General features: G+C 53.9%; 6 protein-coding genes across 6 annotated transcripts; 4 read left to right on the plus strand and 2 right to left on the minus strand.

Moving 5' to 3' along the window:
• Window positions 1–659: 659 nt before the first annotated feature.
• On the minus strand, window positions 660–2372 carry PFLUO_LOCUS2063 (uncharacterized protein; the record flags this gene model as incomplete). The annotated part of the gene is made up of 2 exons (XM_073779165.1): window positions 660–1624; window positions 1673–2372. The coding sequence occupies 2 exons, from the start codon at window positions 2370–2372 to the stop codon at window positions 660–662; spliced, it is 1665 nt and encodes a 554-aa protein (XP_073636147.1).
• Window positions 2373–3396: 1024 nt separating this feature from the next.
• PFLUO_LOCUS2064 (uncharacterized protein) lies at window positions 3397–4341 on the plus strand (the record flags this gene model as incomplete). Its single annotated transcript, XM_073779166.1, has 1 exon — window positions 3397–4341. The coding sequence occupies one exon, from the start codon at window positions 3397–3399 to the stop codon at window positions 4339–4341; it is 945 nt and encodes a 314-aa protein (XP_073636148.1).
• Window positions 4342–4781: 440 nt separating this feature from the next.
• PFLUO_LOCUS2065 (woronin body major protein) lies at window positions 4782–6593 on the plus strand (the record flags this gene model as incomplete). The annotated part of the gene is made up of 1 exon (XM_073779168.1): window positions 4782–6593. One exon carries the CDS (start codon window positions 4782–4784, stop codon window positions 6591–6593), a length of 1812 nt encoding a protein of 603 aa, XP_073636149.1.
• A 6208-nt stretch (window positions 6594–12801) lies between these two features.
• Window positions 12802–14763, plus strand: PFLUO_LOCUS2066 (uncharacterized protein; the record flags this gene model as incomplete). Its single annotated transcript, XM_073779169.1, has 2 exons — window positions 12802–13240; window positions 13295–14763. 2 exons carry the CDS (start codon window positions 12802–12804, stop codon window positions 14761–14763), a joined length of 1908 nt encoding a protein of 635 aa, XP_073636150.1.
• Window positions 14764–15097: 334 nt separating this feature from the next.
• PFLUO_LOCUS2067 (bifunctional AP-4-A phosphorylase/ADP sulfurylase) lies at window positions 15098–16238 on the plus strand (the record flags this gene model as incomplete). The annotated part of the gene is made up of 2 exons (XM_073779170.1): window positions 15098–15223; window positions 15300–16238. The coding sequence occupies 2 exons, from the start codon at window positions 15098–15100 to the stop codon at window positions 16236–16238; spliced, it is 1065 nt and encodes a 354-aa protein (XP_073636151.1).
• Window positions 16239–16571: 333 nt separating this feature from the next.
• On the minus strand, window positions 16572–17846 carry PFLUO_LOCUS2068 (uncharacterized protein; the record flags this gene model as incomplete). Its single annotated transcript, XM_073779171.1, has 2 exons — window positions 16572–16808; window positions 16857–17846. 2 exons carry the CDS (start codon window positions 17844–17846, stop codon window positions 16572–16574), a joined length of 1227 nt encoding a protein of 408 aa, XP_073636152.1.
• Window positions 17847–19805: the final 1959 nt, after the last annotated feature.

Raw genomic sequence — 19805 nt, forward strand, 5'->3', positions numbered from 1 at the left:
AGCCAAAAAGATGATGATGAAGAGATAGAAGATGAATAAATGAGTGTGTGAGAAAGGGTGATCGAACGTAGATCAGATAGAGTTGTCGATCTTCTGCACGGCTGAAGTTGGTCAAGCCGTCATCGCCGGAGTTTGTGTGCTTCTCCGGATTGGGCGCCGCTTTGCCACTTTGGTTTGGTATGACTTGTGTAGTATGTAATTGTACACAACTGATAGAAGTAAGTTGAGCCGCTATTCGTTTTGGATTCCAGACTTGTAGGAAGATTTCTTCATTTCTTCATATTACTGACTGATCCCCTACATTCTACTAGAGACAAGGGTGAATTGCTTGTATGCGCAAATTGAGAAAACAACAACCATAATACCGAGGCACACACGGCCCCAATCGTATAGATTATTCTACCTTTGGCGGGAAGCCTTACCGGAACGACAATGGATGCTCAGAATATTATCGATTGACTGGTAGTACAGACCCAGATACAATCAATCGCAGACAGACAACAAATGCCACTCGCCCAACGCCCGCATCAGGTGCAACGTGCAAAACAATCCCCAAAAAAAGACACACGCCATGCTTGATCGGTGAAATGCTATCGTACAGAATGGGATCCATTCAAAAAAAAAAAAAAAAGGAGACGAAACAGAATCAAAACAAGTCATCACTTTGTACCGCTGCGCCGGCTTAGTCGGCGCCGCTTCCGCTGTGCGGACTGGATTGCGTCCTCGGTGAGAACATCGGAAGGTGGTTCGAAGTTTAGCTCTTCCATTTCGGGGACTGGACGGCCGAATGCGAGGATGGAGCGGTTGGGTTTGTTGGTTGTGGCCTTGGAAGCAGCGATAGCGGCCGCGCGCTGGGATGACTTGGCGAAGAATGAAGTAAACGGTTTGTCTGGCGGCGGTGGAAGGGGTGCGAATGGGATGGTAGTTTGGCGGAACTTCTTGTCCTTGGTGCTTTTACCAACCTCTTCCTTTGGTTGGCCGGAGCTTGCATCCGATTTGGCCTGTTTGCCAGCGACAGTTGCCGAGCGGGCCTCCTGGTGCAACTGCCGAGCAGCTAATGCGTCCACGTCGTTGGGATCAGGCGTGGTGTCAGTGACCGGGGAACCGTCAAGATCCTCAACAGGCTGGGACTGCCTCCGGGAGCGCAGGTCAGTGTCGGTCGGTTTATCCTTGGCCACTTTGCGCCGACGCTCTTCGTCCTTCCAGAGCTGGAACTTGCGCACCAGCGCCACCACCTCCTGGATCACGATGTCCCGCTTGGGCTCAAAGGCCTTCTTTTCGCTCTCATGTATGCCCGTCAGGCCCATCACGCGCAGCCAGTCGGGGCTGCGAAGTTCCTCCAGAAGACGCTCCAATGTCTGCTGCTGATGGTCTGACCGATCTCGCTCAATGTTGCGGAGCTGTTTCTCCTGGCGCTCGACTTTGCGGTGTGCGCGAAAGTATATCTCTTCGCCCAGTGGATCGACGAGTGTTGCGCCCTTCGGCTCGGGAAGTTTGATCACCTCGCAGTCGTGAAGCTTCTTCAGTGGGTTGCCGAAAGGCATTGTGTCTGGTTCGTCTGGAAAGGGTAGTGGCTCGTCAAGGTCATCAATCAGTGTAATCGTCGTCGTCGCAGTTAAGAATTCTGTTCGACCGTCAGCGGCTGTTCTCGTCTTGTGGCACTCATGCTTACCAGGCTGGGGTTCCTCCAACCCAATCAGCACTTCGTAATTGGATATGTATTGTGCCAGCTCGCTCTTGCATCGAGTATCCGTCGAACGCAGCGATCGCCTGCCACCACTCGATTGCTCGAGGTTTTCGACAGGATCGCTCTTGCGGGATCGAGTCGACCGCGTCGCCGCCACTGGGTCTGTCTTGTCCACATTTGTGACGGGTTGGTCACGGCTGTGCTGGGCGCGAGCTGCGGCAGCCGACGAATCCACAGCCTTGGAGGTCATGTTGGGCGAGAGAATGGTGTCCAATGGATCTGGAGACTCGCGCGCGCCCGGTTGCAAATCGGCGAGGTGCGCGTGCTTGACGATGCCATTATTGCCGTTGACACGGGGATCGGCCAGTTCTGCCGAGGACGCAGGGGTGTGGGCGGGAGAGGACGAGGCAGAAGAGGAGGAGGACGAGGCACGGCGACGGGCGGAGGGACGGGGGTGCGACGGCTTCAAGGGCGGCGGCGGGTCGGTGGCGTCAGGATTCTCGAGGGTGGTGGTCGTGTCCAGACAATCCGGCGAACTCCTGCGGCGTCGCGAAGGAAGATTCTTGGGTGCGTCGGAATTCTTCAACGCCGGTGCCAGTCTGCCGTCGTTGTCGCCGTCGGAGTGGTCGTGGTCGTCGGTCGCTCGCCCTGAGCCACGGAGCGAGGACCGCGACAGCAGGGCCATTGCTCAATGGGCAGAAGGATCAGTCGCCGGTCATGCTGGAGCGCAGCACGGAGAGAGCAAGGAATTAATTAATGGGAGACGGGTGAGGTGACTCGGTCGGGCGCAGAAAAAGATCTGACTGATGGGGCAAGGGCGAGGACGGCGGAGATGGTGATGGTTTAGTCTTGGCGAGACGAGGGTATATCTAGCACAGCGAGAGTGAATGAATCGCATGGATGAATCGCTCCCTTTGGTCCAGATTGAGGCTACTAATCGATTCGGTCTTCAGCGAGGTGTCGTGTTGCCAAGTGTGCCACGATCAACATGAGGAGGCCCAAACCCCAAGCCATTCCTTTACTTGACGAGAGAATCATATCATTGTCTACTTACGCCTACCACCCTGTCTATCGGCATCATGTCTAGCGCAACTACTGTATGCACAGGTTGTTTTACGGGCTGTGGCACAGGGTTCTATCCACAGCCAGTAAAGAAACCATTTACCTGTCACGGGCACCGGCAGTTGAAACACATTTCCGTCGAGGTCTATTCTTGATGCCTTTGTTGTATTCGGGTATAGTGGCCACGCAACAGACAACGTGTCATATAGTTCATTACAATAAGACTGCAGACAATAACGTCGATTATGATGGGGATCAATTTCTCAATTCCACGTTCCCCCACGGCCAAACACGGAGTGTGGGGGGAGAAGGGATCCGCGGCCGAGGAATACCCTAAACGGCACACTGTCGGAGACTGCACAGTCGTAGTAGTTAGTGTCGGACAACCATAGTTACTACATGACGGACATCATTCCGACCAGTCCACTCTGTAAGGCCCGGCTAATAGTTAATAGCCCTGAGCAGTAACTGACCAACCCCGCATACACACCAGCGTGGGGGATATTTCAAGTGTCTCCCACGCATACGGTGGGTGAACGTGGGGGTTGATCCAGAGTTCATTAGTTCATTCATTCACTATTTATTTGTTCGATGCCCGCATGTTGATCTCCTCATCTCTCTTCTTCCAGACATCTCTCATATAAAAGATGACGGCCAACGGCAGCTCCAAGCGGAATCCGCTCACCGGCGGCGTCTACGTGCCCACCGTGGCCTTCTTCCGTCCGGATGAGGAGATCGATCTGCCAACAACTGAGAAACACGCTGCTTACCTCGCCCGCACAGGCGTGGCCGGCCTGGTCACCCAGGGCAGCAATGGCGAAGCCGTCCATCTGGACCGCGATGAGCGCAAGGCCATCACCGCCGCCACACGACGTGCCGTGGATGCCGCGGGATATCCGTCGATGCCAGTGATTGCCGGCTGTGGCGCTTCATCTACTCGCGAGACGGTCCAGCTCTGCCAGGATGCCGTGGCGTCGGGCGCCGATGCCGTGCTGGTGCTGCCGCCCAGCTACTACAAGGCGCTGGTAAACACCGAGGCCATATATGCGCACTTCCGCATCGTGGCTGACGCCTCACCCGTGCCGGTCCTCATCTATAACTTCCCCGGCGCGTCGTCGGGACTTGACCTCAGCTCGGATGATATCCTGGCCCTGTCGCAACACCCCAATATCATCGGCTGCAAGCTCACCTGCGGCAACACGGGCAAGCTGGCTCGCGTTGCCGCCGCCGCCAAGCCCGGGTTCTTCACGTTTGGCGGCTCTGCCGATTTCACGCTCCAGACCCTGGTCGCCGGCGGCGCGGGCGTCATTGGCGGTGTCGCCAACCTGATTCCCCGCTCGAGTGTCCGGGTCATGGAGCTGTATCGCAGCGGCAAGGTCGAAGAAGCGCAACGCGCTCAGGCGGTGGTTGCCCGTGCGGACTGGGCGGCCATCCATGGGGGATTTGTGGCGGTCAAGAGTGCACTGCAATCCTACCATGGCTATGGAGGCCTGCCACGTCGGCCGTGTGTGCCTCCGTCGGAACAGGCCGCGGCGGCCATTCAGGAGGAGTTCCGGGAGGGGATGGAGATGGAGCGGTCGCTTCAGAAGTAACTTAATGGTTCATGCTATCATATCATCCGGGCACCCGGTTATCCGTCCAGTCATTTTAAAGCTTGTTTGCTTTCCCCACGGTCGTATGTGGAGGTCGCAGTTAGGGCAAAATGGCTAAAATCGGGCCCAACACTGTTACAGGCAGGGGATGTAACCTCGTGAAGCGAAACTAGACTCCGCTCGGGGCACTTTTCGGGGCACTTTCAGGGGTACGAAACCGTAGATTAGGGTTTAGCGAGGGCTGTTTGGACGGTTACACTCGATTCGATCGGGAGAATAACAATCAAATACAAACACGACAGTAGTAACTGATCTCGAACAGGAACGAGGCTAATGGCATTCCAATTGATCCCACTGATCGGCCAGCCTTAAATACGTACAATCCCTTCCCCCTGGCCCCTTCTTTCCTTCTCTCAACCCCCCGACCCTCTTCTTCAACGATGAAGCTCTCCGTCCTCAGCGTGGCCGCGGCCATTGCGTCTGCCGTGGCTGTCAAGGTCAACCCACTTCCCGCTCCACGCCACATTTCGTGGGGCTCGTCGGGCCCAGTCCCTGTCGAGGGCCTAGCCCTGCGCGCTCAGTACCACGGCCGCAACGCCGCAATCCTGGACAGTGCCTGGGATCGCGCATGGAAGGCCATCACCACCCTCCAGTGGGTGCCCGCGGCCACCGAGGCCCCGATCCAAGCGAATCACTTCGCTCCCTTCCCCGGCGAACCCACCATCACGCCCATACCGTACAAGCGTGCCATTGCCGCCCGGCTCCGTTCCGTGGACGTGTTTGTCGCCGACGGCAATGCCGACCTGCAGCACGGCGTGGACGAGTCGTACACATTGGAGGTGGGCGAGGGATCCAGCACCGTCCAAATCAACGCGGAGACGGTATGGGGTGCGCTGCACGCGTTCACCACCCTGCAGCAGATCATCATCTCCGACGGTCATGGCGGTTTGATGGTTGAGCAGCCCGTCCGCATCACGGACAAGCCGCTCTACCCTTACCGCGGTATCATGCTCGACTCGGGCCGCAACTTCATCAGTCTCCCCAAGATCCTCGAGCAGATCGACGGCATGGCCCTGTCCAAGCTCAATGTCCTGCACTGGCACCTGGACGACTCCCAGTCGTGGCCGATGCACATGAGCGTCTACCCACAGATGACCAAGGATGCCTACTCCGCGAGCGAGACCTACTCCCATGGTGACATGCAGCAGGTGATTGCCTATGCTCGCGCTCGCGGTGTCCGGGTCATCCCCGAGGTGGACATGCCCGGCCATTCGGAGTCCGGATGGAAGCAGGTTGACCCGAACATTGTGGCGTGCGCGAACTCGTGGTGGTCCAACGACGACTGGACGTACCACACCGCCGTCGAGCCGAACCCGGGTCAGCTCGACATCATCTACAACGGCACCTACGATGTCGTGCGCAACGTGTACCACGAGCTGTCGGGCATCTTCCCCGACAACTGGTTCCACGTCGGCGCGGACGAGCTCCAGACCGGCTGCTACAACTTCAGCAAGTACGTCACCGAGTGGTTCAAGGAGGATCCCTCGCGTACCTACAATGACCTCGCCCAGTACTGGGTCGACAAGGCCGTGCCCATCTTCCACGAAGCCGCTCCGCCCTCGCGCCGCCTCATGATGTGGGAGGATATCGCCCTCGGCGCTGTGTCCGCGAACGATGTCCCCAAGAACATCGTCCTGCAGAGCTGGAACAACGGCATCGCCAACATCGACAACCTGACTGCCCGCGGCTATGATGTCGTGGTCTCCTCCTCCGACTGGCTGTATCTGGACTGCGGTCACGGCGGAGCGGTCACCAACGACCCCCGCTACGACGTGATGTCGAACCCCTCCGGCGGCGTGACCTTCAACTACGGCGGCAATGGCGGATCGTGGTGCGCGCCGTACAAGACCTGGCAGCGCATCTACGACTATGATTTTACCACCAACCTCACTGCCACGCAAGCCAAGCACATCCTCGGCGGCGAAGCACCCCTCTGGTCCGAACAAGTCGACGACGTGACCGTCTCCAGCGGGTTCTGGCCTCGCGCCTCTGCTCTCGGCGAGCTTCTCTGGTCCGGAAACCGGGACCCGAAAACGGGCAAGAAGCGCACCACGGAGATGACCCAGCGCATCCTCAATTTCCGCGAGTATCTCGTGGCGAATGGTGTGATGGCGACCGCGCTTGTGCCGAAGTATTGTCTGCAGCATCCTCATGCTTGCGATCTGTACTATAACCAGGACGTTGTTGTCTAGTGGATGAATGAGGTCGTGGTTCGGAGGATTGTAGGCTTGACCTTCATCATGTTTTCTGTGACTCTCTTTTCACTTCTCATCCTTGTTTTTGTGTACATACTTTAGCCTTGACTTTGATACCCAATTCTATTGGTGATATTGACCTTTCCTTATTACAAATGTAGTACGAATGAGCACAGTGATCCACGGGCTGGCTTGCTTTGCAGGATCCAACTAATTACCACAATATTCCTTCACGGAGGAAGGGTGGAGAGATGGAAGGAATCTAAGGTCATCAACTCGAAACACCAGGTAATACAGCCCCTCTACCCAGTACCTAGATGTGGATATCCTCTCCCTTACAACACCCCACGGACATGAAGCAATGCCGTTACGCAAACTGCCACATGCCATGTCCACATGTAATACAAGATCGCGCATCTCGATCTCCGCTCACTCAAAACAACGTGGTACCCGAGCATCTCCGGGACACAGCCTCTTCTTTTGGGTGTGTGCTACAGTGTATCATGTAGAAGGCATTGCAGAAGTTTGATGTAGCTCCGAAAAGAGCAACTGCTGTACCATTCTGAAGAAAGCCCGGTTCCCAATTCCACGTGTACCACAGACTGATTTAGGATGCAGATGGAATGATCAACTCTTTTGATATTATTGAAGGGGGGCGTGAAGGTTCGCTGCTACTTACCGGAAACATGGTTTATAGTTTATGCTTATGCTTATCCTAGCTTGGCATCTTCTTTTTCTTCTTTCGTGGATTTGCCACGTCTCTGACCTGGATACATGTGGAAAATTCTTATTCTTATTCTTACATGCAGCATGTGCAGCATGTGCGACAACTGCGTGCTCTTTGGAGCGGGTGGGTTTGCTATGGAATGTACCTGGAACTGAAATGGTCTGGACTCGGGCTGACCTAGGTCGGTTTCTGAAACGAGGGCTGGGGGATAGCTTATAACATACTTTTCATTCGTCGAGTGGGATGATAATATGTCATGTTGTCAGATTTTAGGAGCGGGAAATGTGAAAATGAGCAGTCAACTATTTTATTATCTGTCTGCAAAGGGTATGTCTGCATTCCTACTGCCTAGGCCTCGACATTAAGGGAAATTGGGTATTGTAGCGGCGATATGGTCAGTTTCGTCAGTGTTGGACATGAATTAAGGAAATTGGTTATCGAAACAGTGATGGATTATGGAGTCTGTGTTCTTTTGTATCACTCCGTGATCTCAGAACTAATCGCAACCCGAAGCGGCAGCTTTGCTGTCACCAATACTATATTTCTGGTGTTGAGGTGTTGATATATATCTCGAGCAAAACCATTGACAATGAGGATGGGTAAAAATTTATCAGGAAAAAGATAGTTTTTACCTTACTACTTTCCATGTTACATCCCCGGACTATGCTCTGATCTATGATATATTTCTACAATGTCATCTATCCAACCACGTTAGTAGCCTTCCAAAAAGAGGGATATCGACGGATCCGAGTCGCATCCAGTCAACATCCAAAGAACTCCCCTCTGCTCTACCACGAGACACACCCTTCCACAACGATTTCGCATGTATTGAACTCGAGACTGGAGGTATATGGCCCCTTATCCTGGTGGCTGGGGTGTCCTTGTATCGCTTACTTGGGTGGCCCTGTTTAAAAGTGTTTCGTGATTCTCAGATAGAAAAGATATATTGAATGGCGGAAGTTATTACTGTTCTTATATTAAATTAGAGTGATTCTGTTTGGCTGCAGTGAGGGAAACATAATTGTCTAACAAAAATGTAGATAGCAATGCTGGGACTGAAGTTGTGAGCCTGGTTTCAACTCAAGTCCATAGTTCATCTCCTCCCCTGTATACACTAATAGAGTAGAGCCATGCGGGTGATCTCCCTTCAGATTCCGAGTTTGTATAACTCTAATACAAATCAATATGTACGTGATGGACGTAATCACATCTTGACCTTCTCGCGCACAAACCTGCGCCACAGGATGATACCCAGAACTCAGGACCCAGCGGATCACCTCGCATCGATCGCCCATCACACGCAGGCTTTTCATCACCGACGGACATTTGATCTGCGACTATAGAACCTAGCCATCTTTCTTTGTTCCCGATCTATCCGGGTGATCGCCCGCGCATCACGATCAGGATTACTCGCGACACATCCACTGTGCTTTGTTGGTGGCAAAACACAATCCTCGACAGGTGATGTCACGTCCACTGCCTTAGATCCACCGTGCCTTGACCTGACCCACAGCGAAGGATCAGTCCGGAACTATAGTGGGGTGTGGTGTGGCGTGGTGTCACCTTCGATCGTGCGCTATAAGGTATTATTACTTTTCCATACATGGTAGATTTGCATGTGGAATATGGAATTATGTGAATATGCAACTAGCAAGATGAAGATCGAACACAGCAGCAGTCGGAGCCACGCACCTGACAGACGATCGCCGCGTCTCGGGGACGGCGATGGCGCTTGTTTAAGTGGGTATAGGATGGAGATGCAGCTTTCGCTCGCACAGTCCGGATTCGGTGGATATGGCTATTGTGCCCTCTATGCCACCGATTCAAGTGGACCTAGTACTCCACTATTATTCCCAGCCACATTTGCATCGGATAAGGATGATCGTGATTCGGAGATAGAAAAGGAATCATGGAGCTAGCGGTGAACGAGCACAAATCGACACATCCATAGTGGTGGAGTCTGGGGGACTGTGCGTCTCCCGCGATAGATCTGCCTCGCCAAATATACTCCTGTGTTGGTTGTACGTAGATCGGTGCGTTGGATCATCCATGTGTTATTGGAGGAGATGGCGAGAGTATTTCCTTGGTCCTAATGAACAGGGCCGACGGACGGGAGACCACAAGCGCCTCCAGGTAGGATAGCACGCTATTGCCTTGGAACTGTCTTTGTGCTACCATGTACAGATCTACTATTGAAATGATGAAGGGGGGAGGTTACACATTGTATACTCCGTACACAGTCATCAGATGACTCCTATTCTGGTTCTGATCCCGAGACACAACACAATTGGAGAAAGTCAAACTGAGATTCAGCACGAGTCATGTCATGGGTGCTTTGAAAAAGGGAGCGCACAGACTCAACACAACCAGCGCTCAGATCGCAAATCCTATCTATTGCAGAGTGTCGCCAATGGTCAGTTCTCGGACGGGGTGATTGGACAGGAGGCCATTCTATGTTGATGCCGAGCGAGTGCAAAACAAAGGGGTTCCGACCGCATGGATTGTTGGCGAGGATCGGACCGCATGGTCCACCTGGCGCAGTTGCAGGATGTGAGACAAGATGCCGGGGCCATGTGATGATGGATGAGATCGTGTTCGACAAAAAGGGGAAAAGGGAAAAGGGGCCGGAAGAGACCCCTGAATATGCACCGCGAGCACTATGTAATCCTGAATGAACTAAATTCCACATTGAAAGGGTAGGATTAAACGACCGGGGAGTGTCCACTATACACACTATGACCTGTCACATCAAGACACTCAAATTGTTGACTCAACATCCGCTGTCCCCCGGTCGCCCCAGAGGCACCAGTGCATATCACTAGAGCCGCTAGATCCTCCTAGTCGTAACCAGGCCCAAACGGGATTTGCAACCATAGCTCGCGCGGTCGTACTAGCCCGAGGCTGGTGAAAGGACGCTACATACTCTAGCACGGAAGCCGGCACCGGCGAGGCGTGAATGTCATGTTAAACGGCCCAATGCAGACGTGGCTCAGGAGTAGCGGTATGAGTAGGTAATCTCCAGGGCTGTCAAATAGGAAGAATGCCCCTGATAAGCGGAGACCATGAGCCATCTGTCAACAGTTAATGGGTGAGCACCGGCCGGTAAACCCCCAATCCGGACCCAGTCTAGATGCTTGATCGTCGGGACGAAAAGCCAAGAGATTCTCGTAAGGCTGTCTTACGACAGCGACTAACTAACTAAGGAACTAATCTCTAATCTAATCCAATTCGAGAAAGAGCAGGCTACTTAGCCGTCTGGGCTCCTGGAAAACCCGACCGTCAGAGCGAAGCCACGTTTTTTCGAAGCCGCAGATCGTGTTCCACGCGGACACCAGGATGGAAGGTTGGGGGCCATTAAGAGAATTTTTTTATTTTATAAATCATTTTGAAATGTGAAACAGACGAGAAGATTATTTTGTGCGACCGACATGAAGCAAGCAAGCATGGATGGTGGGCGGATGGACAAGTCTGGAACAAAACCTGCTTGAATCAGTTACTGTTTTTAGCCAGACCACATGGACGACAGGGATCAACCGGGGGGGCCGTAGGGCTTAGACTTGGTCATGAATCATGGGGACCCCGGGAGAGTTACCTGCCGGGAGTTGAGTTGCACGGGGTGGAATGCCTTGAAAACGATTCCACGTGGATTAGTTAGCGAGGGCTACATTCTTTCCCATTTATTATCCCTATGGGGTGAGACATGATCATATCTCCATGCGTATCGACCGAAAAACGGGAGATCGAGGGTACCATGGTCGAGCAAACCATGGACCCGGCGAACTCCTGCGTGATCGGCGTGTTTGTGATTCCCCTTGCAAAGTACACACAGCCCTACGGGAGAGAGAAAGGGAAATAAAATAATCTCGGAGTCGCCGATCCTGCCAGTCCGGATGATGATGGAAAACGACGTCCCAGGGCCGTGGTAAAGCTAGCGCGGAGCAATCCTAGACCTACCCTAATCATCCTGTTTTCCAGGGTGGAAATGGGGGCGCCGAGAGCCAGCAGCGCGTTCCGGTACTGGGATTGGGCGCTGGATGGCCCCATCATCACACGGGACAGGCCATTGCGTGGTGCTGACTGGCCGGCGCCTAGTTTCAAGGCAACCACTGGAAGTCGTACTGGTAGGATGGAGTCGGCCTACCCTCCAGGGTGAAAAAGAGACTAAGGCACCAGGGACAGCAAATCCATCATACTAATACGAGGCCCAGCATCATCTCATGCAGCGAAACGGGCATCACCGAACAAGTCGGTGAATGCAGCCCGACTGCGCCTCCCGCCGGCCCAACCAGAGGCCATGAGAGACCCGGACATGGGCCGTGATTGGTCTCGACGGCGGTGGGATGTGGCTTGGACGGCTAGTGTGGCGCGGTTCGATTCGCCAGTGGAGTTGTCCTCACCGATAGATACTGTTATACTATTGCAGTTACCCCCGGTGGACTGACGCCATGCCGAAGCCACGAGATTCGGGGTGCCCGTCCGTTATCCACCGCTGTGCCTTACGCGCTGTACACACTCCACTGGGTAGGAGTCAACCGTCCGTCCCGACTGAAAAAGGCATTCCCCCTTTTCCCGGTCACGACTGACATGTGCAACCATCATGCGAAATTTGAACTGATCCTTCTCCCGATGGACCGATCCTATGCGGCTCTGGGACAACGACAAAGCGAGACAAAGGAATGATCGCCGACCCGCCTATCACCAAAATCGCCTAGACCGTGACCCCGAGCGACGCCGGGATCCACCCTGCGGCCGATGTCCGCACTGCTCGGAAGTGATGTAGCGGCCTCGATTGGGACGAGAGGTTCTGGGCCTCATTTCACTTCCCTGACGAATCATTTGCCTGTCTAGGGTGTCGGTGGCTGAATGCCGGGTCGATTGTTTTTTCTTTTTTGGGTCCTCATAGGGTTTGACCCAGACGGACGGGTCTTTGGGATGACCATGTAACGTTGTCAGATGGTGCGATCGCCGTTGGTCGGACGAGGAGGGAGAGAAACTCGACAGGGACCGGGGACCAATTGATCATGTTACTGCAAGATTATTTCTCGTAGGGCCACAGGGCAGGACGTCAGTGAACGGCAGAACCCGCAGCCTGGACGCCTGACACGGGTGATGATTGGCGTGTCAGCAACGAACTAGTTGGCCCTGTCCCTGTCCCTGTCGACGCACAGCCCCAGACGGCTGCGCGGTCGGAATTATTTTTATTTTATTTTTAATTCCTATCCTTTTTGTCATTCACGAACTATGCAGAACTAGACCGAACTAACGCGGTAGGGCGGGCTATCATTGTTGAACAATGCTTCGTTCTAGGGTTATAATGCCCATTTCCCCCCCCCCTCAGGCTCCGAACTTGACAGGTGCCACCACTGACTCGATGAGTTGTCTGTGAAATCCTGATTGCCCCGTTGTATGTCTACCGGAAAGACACGGCGCTAAACTTCTCGTCAGAGTGGCATGCCCTCCCCGGACCTCTTTCCCAACATGCTGGCTATGGAGTCTACCAGATCGCGACCAGCGCAGCAGTATTTCCAGCAGATGGCAATGGACCCTAACCTGGTCGACGTCTTCGCCCATCCCATGGAGAGCGTTGTGCCCTACACTACCTCCTACTACGATACCCCGGCGATCTTCGCCGAGTCCGACCTCCACAAGATCTCTTCCATGCCCACTACTCCGCCTGCCGCGCAACCCTCAGAACCTTTCTCATCCGCCCCTTCTATCCCCAGCGCCTCTTCCTCCGCCATTGGCTCCCCATACTCCGGAACGGCTCAAGCCTTCCAGGACAACTGGGTGAACACCGGCTACGGCTTGGGCTTGCCCTCGGCCGTCATGAATGATCCCATGTCCAATGAGTACATGGGCAGTACTATCGATATGGACGGGTTTTACCAGGAGAAATTCCCGGACAATTTTGTTGTCGGTAAGTGATGCCGGTGGACAGCAGGGTCAATCTACCCCTAACCAAGTAAAATAGACCCTTCATTGATCCAGCCCGTGCAATCAGCCCCTGGATTTTCACCACCGCTCATCTCCTACCCCGAACAGCCCAACCCAACGTACTCGGCAGTGCCAAACAACTTCCTCCCTCACTCGCCGGCCGGATCGTCGGTCCCCTACGGCGAGAATGTAGATCGGTTCTCTCCGCAATTACATCCCGAGCCGCGGCCGGGAATGCTGTCGGCGAGCTCTCACTCCCGGCCCGTGTCGGCCTATGACCGCCGGTCCTCCATCTCCTCCATCCGCTCCCGGCACACACAGCAGAGCCCGGCTCTGAGTAGCCTCGAGCCAGACGAAGAGACTCGAGAAAAGGGCCAATGCCCGCACCCGGACTGCGGACGGGTCTTCAAAGACCTCAAGGCCCACATGCTCACACACCAGTCCGAACGGCCGGAAAAATGTCCGATCGTGAACTGCGATTATCACATCAAGGGCTTCGCCCGCAAATACGATAAGAACCGCCACACGCTGACCCACTACAAGGGCACGATGGTGTGCGGGTTCTGCCCGGGATCTGGTTCGTCCGTAGAGAAGAGCTTCAACCGGGCGGACGTGTTCAAGCGCCATCTGACCTCGGTGCACGGCGTGGAACAAACGCCGCCCAACTGCCGCAAGCGCAGCCCCACCGCGTCCACCAAGAAGGGCATGAACTACGGCAGCGATGCGACAGGCAAATGCTCGACCTGTTCCGCCACGTTCAGCAACGCCCAGGACTTCTACGAGCATCTGGACGACTGTGTCCTGCGCGTGGTGCAACAAGAGGAACCGTCCGAGGCCATCAACCAGCAGCGACTGGCCGAGGTCGCCGCGGACGACGAGGTGAAGAAGACGATGGAGAAGCATCAGCTGGTCGACGCGGCAGGACCCGTCGACCACTCGGACGACAATTACGATCACGACGAAGATGACTCTCACGACTCCTCGAACTGGCGGGCTGGCCGAGGCGCCCTCAAGTCTTCCAAGGCAAACACCTCTGCTCCCTCGCGTCCTATTATCGGCAGCGGCAACGCCGTCTCCAAGCCATCATCGTCCAACACAAACACCAAAGGCGCGCGTACCGTACCGACACGTCGCCGCAACAACCGCGGCAATTACCCGCAGTCGTGGGGCTGCCCTAACGGCAGCATGAAGACCAAGAAGCGCGTGCTCTGCGTCTTTGACGGCCAGCGTCGTCTATGGAAAGATGAGATGATGCTCAACAACGACTTCGAGGTGCGCCTCCGTCTCCCCGGCGGCGCTGGTGACGGTACAAACCGCGACGCCTACGTCACGGACTTGGATATGGAGACGATGAAGCGCGCCGAGGGCCTCCTCGACGCCACGGATGATGAGCGGGGCCCCTGGTTTGAGGGCCCCGAGGCCCACATGATGGGCCAGCCGGCGATGCTCCTGCCGGAGCTGGGCGCGCACGATGACGAGATCTCCATCCATGACTTGATGGGCTGATACATTTTGTTTCTTTTATTTTGATTTCTCCTTTCTTTTGGGTTTCTTTCCGTATAGCAGCGGCGTTCGGATGAGCGAATTCTGACTGACTGAATACGGGATGATTGATGGATGATACCTTTTTCATGATTTTGTTTTTCACTATTAGCCATACACCTACCAATATGTATAATGCATCTCCTTCTGGCAAGGATTATCAATTGAGACTTCCAAGTTGTTCATGTTCGTGGCATGATGTAAATTTCCTTCGTGAGGGTTTGTTTATACATCGGATAGCGATCTGCCGCCGATCCCCGCCCTCATCTTACCTTCCGCATCTCCTTCAACATCAGCCATGCAATTGGGCCTGTCCGAGAATCTCTCTGCCCTAGTGGCCCGGCGCTTCATTGCAGCCAAAGAGGGTGGCCATCTAGTCTTCTCCTCAACCCATCTGTCCACAATTAATGCCGCAGGGATATCAGTATGTCTATCTATGTATCTGGCATTGACCCCAGCTGCCACCGGACCTTCAACTAACATGACCGGCCACCACCCAGTACCAACTCCGCTACTGCCCAGCCCTCGCAAAGAAACCCACCAATTCCGCCGCAAAGCCCTCCGCAGGCTCCAACCCCAAACCCCCGAAACCGGACCCCTTTGCAGACCCATCCCCGGATCTGCTGGTAGCGCAGTTCCCGCCCTCTCGGCCAACGCACGCGCTCGTGCTGAACAAGTTCCCTGTTATTCCGGACCATTTCATTCTCGCCACAACAGAATGGCGATCCCAGACAGATCTGCTGGACAAAGACGACCTCGAGGCGACATATGAGTGTTTGCGGGCGTGGCCTGCTCAAAACCACAACCCCGAGGGGAGGTTATTTGCCTTTTTCAACTCTGGAGATGAGAGCGGGGCCAGTCAGCCACATCGACATCTGCAGTTCCTCCCCGTTGAGGCGATGCGGCAACAGCCCGAGTGCGAGGGATGGAGTCCTCTCATTGACCAGTTCTCTTCTTCTCCTACCCAATCGCACTCCAACAAGTCCGTCCCGTTAACCCTCCAACAATTCCCAATTGCGGCTTACGCTCTACCCATTCCGTCCAATCCATCGCCAGATACCCTCTTCTCTATATATCAGACATTATACCACGCAGCTGTGGCAGCGACACAAGGGAGAGACGCACACCAAGGCCCTACCACACAACCTCCTCCGACGGGACCGTCGTTGATTAGTTACAATCTGGCCATGACGCTCTCAACGATGATGATTTGTCCCCGGCGACATGAGACTGCTACCGTGCCAGTTGACTCGGACGCGGCGGTCGATATTCTTGACTTTGGTGTTGTTTCTTTGAACGGCACGATTCTGGCGGGCACGCTTATGGTTAAAGCCGAGAGTGAGTGGGATACTTTGAGGGAGAACCCGGAGCTTTTGACGAAGGTGCTGGAGTGGATCGGGTTTCCCAGGACTGACTCGAGGGGATCGTCTTATTTGTGATTATGACATAGTGCTTGGCTAGATGTGGAGCAGAGAATAACTGTAAAAAGAAAAAGCAGAATACGTATGCCTTGTCCATGACTTTGAGTGGAACAGTGATGTGTAAAGCCTCTTTTCTTCTAACCTCGAAGAGGTAAATAACTCTACCACCAGTCTAAAACATACAGATGACAGAAGCAAAACAGACACAATTGGCAAGAACCCCAAACACCATGGTAATCCGACACAGCAGTACCGACCTGACCAGCTGAGAGTGTTCCCAAACGAAGTGCACACAAGACAAGACAAGACACTCCCACAATCAACGCATCTGAAAAACATGCAGTGGAAAAATTAAACCTGGATATTGTTAAGCTCACACCACTTCTTCTTACAAGTCGCATTCCCAAAATGATACGATCCGCCATGGCTCCAGATATGCTGCGCGACTTTCTTCCACGACACCTTGGGCAGGATCTCTGCGCTCTTGCGCGGTGGGCCCCGAGAAGACGAAAACCCACTGAATTCCGAGAAGCAGGCGTTGACTGCTTCGATGAGGAGCTTGACCTGATCCACCATGTCGGTCAGCCACTATAACTGATCATACAAAATCATTTCAGGGTAGGGTTGTAAACTCACATCCTCCTCATGCCACTTCGGCTTCCTCACCCGCTGCTCTTTCGCTTTAGTGAGAGTGCGAAACCTGCCCCGAAGCGTCGACTCGGCTTCCTTGAACCCGCCAAGGCGCTTGATATCCTTGTACGATAGTCCGCGCCGCTTCCAGTCGATCAGGAAGGCGTTGCGCGAGTCGGTGTAGTGCAGACCGACTGTGATTCCTGATGTGTCTTGACATGGCTGTGAAGAGGATGAATGGACGTCCTCTGTTGCCGAGGGGGTTTGGCTGCGCTCCTGTAACTTTTGGTCAAGGGCGTGACTGTTACTGTTGTCGACGAATATCGACTCGGTGTTTGGGTGGTTATGGTTAGAGCAAGGCTGCAGTTCCCATCCGTGACTGAAGGAGGGCCTGAGTGCAACAAATGAGCGGTGACTGTTATCGCTGGTTGTTGGCGAGGATGGAGACATGGAGGAGACAGGATACTGTTGTAGGGCGTGCATCTCGTGTGCACGAGTGACAACTGGGCTAGCCACGAGCTGCTCACTGGCGGTGCTGATATTCGGCACGGACCAGTCATCGCTGTAATACCCAGCATTTGCCAGCCCTAAATCTTCGGTTGAAGAGTCTGGGATGGAGCACGAGCGCCACATCTCGGCACTGCTTGTCATTGTCAATGGAAGCCAGCCGGGGCTGCTGCTGTCAGCTGTAGAGCATGTCGAGCCGAAGCTCTTCTGGATATCATCGTCTGCCAGAGGCTGAAACCAGACACCGCTAGGAATGGCGGGTATGTCTTGCGGCAAGTCCACAAAATCAAAGGATGACGAGAGTGATGGTATCTCCTCGGTCCTGGTGAGGAGAGAAAAGTTGTTTGATGTTTGAAAGACGGGAGTTGGTTGAACTAGAGGGCAAGTGTTACTGGCTGCCATTGTGTTGAAGGACTGGTCGATGTGTTCCAGAGATTCGTAGATGTATTTTGCTTGAGGATAAGCCTTTATGTCTGGCTCGGACATCATAGCAGTGCTCGGAGTCTGCAAGACTGGCTGGTGGTGAAGCGCCAGATTTTCTGGGATATATGGAAGTTCTACTCTCATCGGGAGAGTATATGGTCGTTTTTGAGACATTCTTGACATGGTGTTGTTTCGAGAATAAAGATGTCTTCGAGGTAGGTGTTGTTGTTGTTGTTGTTGCCGTCGATGCAGTGCGGTGTCTGAGTGGTGGTGGTATATTGGAGAAAATGAAGAAGCCCTACCACCCAAACTCGCCCACTGGTCTGCAGAAGAGTAAATAAACCCGGGGGCCATGGCGGGGATTTCTTTCTGCCATGGCTTTGGGGCCCCAGAGCCGCCGCCGACCAGCACGTCAACCATGGTCCCGATCAGAAAGAAAGACCTCACCGCAATTACTTGCAGGTTGGTTGTTGTACGGCGGATTGTCACTGCGTGTGGACTACCGTCTGTACATGAGCCTTTGAGGGCTGGGAGTACCGCCTACTGGCTGGACTGCTGGTTGCGAAGGGACACCTGCAGGGCTGACCGTTATGAAAGGCGTTAGTGCCTCGCTGTACATGGAGAGGTTTCACCTGCGAGATCGAAGCAGGTTGCTTTAGGCACTTACTTTCTCTGGATTCCCGCCTCTTCTTTTCAACAAAGAGTGGTTCGTCTTCAAATGCCGCAATAGAGGGTGCAAGTGAGCCGGGCGCGGACAGTGATGTCCAACTTTCCTCCCCAAGTGGTTCTCAAAGTGGCGAGAGCAGCCGAAGTGTCAGTTGAGCCGTTAGATGCAATGCGGTCTCAGCCCTGTCGGGGAGTGTATTAGCCAGTGGCTGAATCAACTTTGAGTCGTTATTCTTCTATGTTTTCTCGACCTATTTCCCCCAGATCGCCACTGCCAAAGGGACGAGATTGTTTGAGAGACAGTATGGGGAGAGAAGAACTGAACCCATTGGGGAGACGAAGAAATGATGACTGTTTGCAGATTATATGGCCTGCTCAACACCCTAGATTATCTTCACCCTCTTGTTCGGTCCAGGGTTATTTCAGTTCATCGCCTCCAGTTGGCCCGGCTATTGCCTTCCTTCTAGGCCCGTGCCTCTGAGCCCGGTGCAAAAGCTCTCTATGATGTCTCAAGGGGTGAAGGTGAGCAGGAAGAAGACCATAGACATGGACATGGGTATTGCCGAAATGACGCTCAGTCCTGGCCAGGCCAGAAATCGGGAGAAAATCCACTTGCCGTCGTTCGTTTCAGATCTTTCTCTCGGTTTATTGTATCCGATGATGTCTTATCGTATCCTCGACCTGGGCTGGGGATTGGAGCGGGAATAGTGGATGAGGTTGTTGAGTGAAACAGCGTCAGAGACAGATGCGGACAGGGCCAAGTCCCAATTCTCCATCGGCTTCGATGCGAAGAGTCAATTTAGACTTGGATTCTTTTCTGATGTGTAGCTTCCTTCTCGCTTTGCTTTTCTCCGTTCATTCCTTTGGGATTTGCACAGGGATTTCCAGACAAAGAGAACAATACTGCTGTTGCCTTCCGTCTCTGCACGGCCGAATACGTCCTAACAATTACCCCAAGAATTGTCACATCCCTGCCCAAGCCATACTATACACAGTTATAAAGACAGCAGATCAATCCCAAAGCAGTAAGAACCTGATGAACAGTCCAGAGTAGAGCCGTCTCCATCTCTTGGCAATGCCCAGCCAGGTTGACAATGTCCCATCCTGGACGGTTAGCCACATAGGGCTCGTTCTTCTACAGCCCCAACACCATCCGCGCACACCTAGACCAATCAAACCTGAGTGCAAAAGCAAATTTTCATAGGAAGCCGCATGCCCAGCTAGCTTCTCTGGGACACGGAAGGTTTTTGTTTGACGGGAGGTGACCTGTCACCTGGGGATGGCAGTGCCATCCTTTTTCTTTCCACGAGCTTTCCATAGTGCGCAGGTTTTAGTAAAGAGTTTTTACCTACATCTGTA

Source organism: Penicillium psychrofluorescens, assembly GCF_964197705.1.
Source record: "Penicillium psychrofluorescens genome assembly, chromosome: 1".
Classification (NCBI taxonomy): Eukaryota; Fungi; Ascomycota; class Eurotiomycetes; order Eurotiales; family Aspergillaceae; genus Penicillium; species Penicillium psychrofluorescens.